Consider the following 3,236-nt stretch of genomic DNA (forward strand, 5'->3'; position numbering starts at 1 on the left):
CATAAAGATATATCATGGTCCAGCATATAAAAGAAAGCACTTCATTTTCTTTTTATAACTAGAGTCTGTGCTCTAGGAACACACTAGGGAAGATTTAACTGTGGATTCAGAGGTAAGTGCAGTATAGAAGAAAATACCTAAAGTTTTCTGGTGTCTCCTCCAGTCCAAGAGTGAACATAATAAAAGCTGTTTATCTTTGATATAACTCTACAGAGGATTAAGGATTCATACTATATTTTGTGGTCATCATTTCAAAAGTATCTCCAAGAAATATGAGAAATTAGTTTTGTACTTCAGATTCTTGAAACCTAAGAAACAGAATTGTAGATTTACACCATCCTTTGGGATAGCAAGAAGAGGTTAAAAAAAAACAAAACAAAACACTGTTTTCTCTACTATGATAAGTTTATAAAAATTTCTACCATTCTTTTGAGATTGACCTAATTATATTATTTCTCCTTCGTGTCTCTACTTTAAACACTCTTATATAACACATATGCTTTCCTTCATGGGTATAGCCTCCTTTTCACTAACATGCATAACATACATACATACATACATACATACATACATACATACATACAAACATAGATACATATGCACAATCTGATCAGTTTACAGGTTATTTCTATGTATGTTTTGAAGTATATGCTAATTTGTAACATTTATGTAGACCTATTTTGAGCACTCTGTGAAATCTGAGATAAATCATGTAAGATTTACAACTTGTTTTGAACAATTTACTCATTGTGAGTTGCCCAAAGTGAACCTAATTCACATATGCTTTCCACTAACAGAATTTCTTTATGTGTTTGGGGTGAATACAACTTATATAAACTGAATAGAAAACTGCACAATGCATTCTGTTCAGACACAATTTATAGCAAAGCACTGTTTAGTATTGCTAACATGCTAAACACTGGGTCTCCAAAACTGAATGATAGCTTATAAATGAATCATTTTATTCTTGATTGACACTTCTTGACTTAGACTCCCATAGACTCTAGCAAGCAGGTGAGTAATTTCAGGCATTCCCAGCATACGGGTCATATGTATGGGGGAGCAAACACTTGTACATTCTCTGGGGCACTTTTCTTTCACTGTTTCCTTTTTATCTCCACAGATTCTATTAGAGAAGAATGGTCCTGACAAATGGCTCCTTGGTAACAGAGTTCATTCTCTTGGGTTTAACAGATAACCCTGACCTCCAGATACCCCTGTTCTTAGTTTTCCTAGTAATGTATGTGATAACTGCCTTTGGGAATTTGACCTTGATCCTTCTAACTGTGCTGAATTCTCACCTTCACACCCCTATGTACTTTTTCCTCTTTAACTTGTCTTTCATAGACCTCTGTTATTCTTCGGTTGTTACACCCAAAATGCTAATGAACTTTGTACTAAAGAAGAATATCATTGGTTTTGCAGGATGTATGACTCAACTCTACTTCTTCTGTTTTTTTGTCATCTCTGAATGTTATGTCCTGACAGCAATGGCCTATGATCGCTATGTGGCTATCTGCAATCCTCTCATGTATAATGTTGCTATGTCCCCTAAAGTCTGTTCCTATCTTATGCTTGGTTCATATTTGATGGGGTTTTCTGATGCCATGGTCCATACTGGATGCATCCTGAGACTGACCTTCTGTGATGGGAATACCATCAACCACTTCTTTTGTGATCTTCTGCCATTGATGAAGCTCTCCTGTACAAGCACCTATGTAAATGAGGTAGAGATTTTCATTGTAGGGGGCAAAGATATCACTGTGCCCAGTATTGTCATCCTTATTTCATATGGCCTCATACTCTCTAATATCCTCCAAATAAAATCTACTGCAGGCAGATCTAAAGCCTTCAACACCTGCAGTTCTCATATAATTGCTGTTTCCTTGTTTTATGGGTCATGTGCCTTTATGTACCTAAAACCCTCCTCAGTTGGATCTTTGAATGAGGGCAAAGTGTCTTCTGTCTTCTATACCATTGTGGTCCCCATGATGAATCCTTTAATCTACAGCTTGAGGAATAAAGATGTCAAACTTGCCCTGAGAAAAACTTTGAGCAGGAGAAAGTTTTAGTGATAAACTTAGTTGTGACAATTGTGACAGATCCAAGGTTTTCTCAGTGTAGTGCTTGCTTCACTGTCTTAGTGTTTCATCACAGTGAGGTAAGGTATATTTTTCTTTCCATATTTTTGGTAACGTTTTCTTCGTTTTCTACACTGTTGTCATATGGACTTTCAGTATTTAAGTGTTTTTAAACTAGTTTTTATTAATTAAAGGCTATTTAAATTGGTTATAGAATTTGCTCTGAAAATGGTCTGATTGTGATTAAATAAAAGCAAAATGGTTAGTCTGTATCATTCTGGACAATGTTCTTTAATCATATCTCTTTGAAATGACTGTTTTCTGATCCACTTTTCTTTACTGATTAAATATACAACCCCTTAACTTCTTTAGTCATGTTAGTCATATGAATATTGTAAGGATATACTGTCATATACATATATATATATATAATTATATATTATGTTATATATATATACATATATATATATAATTATATATTATGTTATATATATATACATATGAATGAAAGATTATAGAGTTTAATGAGATTAGAGGCCCATAGTTTACTAATGCCCATTAAATAATAAGTCCAGAGTAATCTATTAATCTTAATTTCAAGTCTAGGACTTTTTAACATCGACTCAATCTACTGCATTTAAAAATGTCATTTTGCTAAGAAAATATTGCCATAACAATTCCCTTTTGAAATTTGGCTTTGGATTAACAAAATATAATGCTAATTTAATCAGCATTTTAACAAGATCTTTGATTGTTTTATTTATCACACTTCTTTTTGAAGATAAACAAGTTGACACCTCTCATTTCAAGCAGGAGGATTCAAATTTTGCCAGTGCAGCTGAGAAAAGATTGGCTGAAATTTGACCATAGTATTTCTTACCAATGCTTTCAAAATCTTTTATTGCTCTGTTGACAGTGCTTTATGTTGTGGTTTTTATTTCAATGATGGATTCACAGCTTGTATTTGTTTCTTTTCTCCATGTGTTTTAGTATCATGTTTGGGATGTGTTCCTGAATTGTCTGGGTCCTAAATTAATTTCTAGATTTTGCTCATCTGCATATTTGAATCCTCTATGTGGTCACTGATTTCTTTGTAAATTATGCCTTTGAGTTTTTTATTTCTATGTATTTTTTATGTTCTAGATAATTTATAAA

The 3,236-nt window shown here is 33.3% G+C and overlaps 1 protein-coding gene across 1 annotated transcript; it reads left to right on the plus strand.

Annotated features, from left to right (window-relative positions):
• On the plus strand, positions 1 to 3,236 carry LOC143439002 (olfactory receptor 8B8-like). Its single transcript, XM_076924711.1, has 2 exons — positions 1 to 112; positions 1,124 to 3,236. Exon 2 carries the CDS (start codon positions 1,140 to 1,142, stop codon positions 2,070 to 2,072), a length of 933 nt encoding a protein of 310 aa, XP_076780826.1. The 5' UTR covers positions 1 to 112; positions 1,124 to 1,139; the 3' UTR covers positions 2,073 to 3,236.

The sequence above is a fragment of the Arvicanthis niloticus genome, chromosome 26 (assembly GCF_011762505.2).
Source record: "Arvicanthis niloticus isolate mArvNil1 chromosome 26, mArvNil1.pat.X, whole genome shotgun sequence".
Classification (NCBI taxonomy): Eukaryota; Metazoa; Chordata; class Mammalia; order Rodentia; family Muridae; genus Arvicanthis; species Arvicanthis niloticus.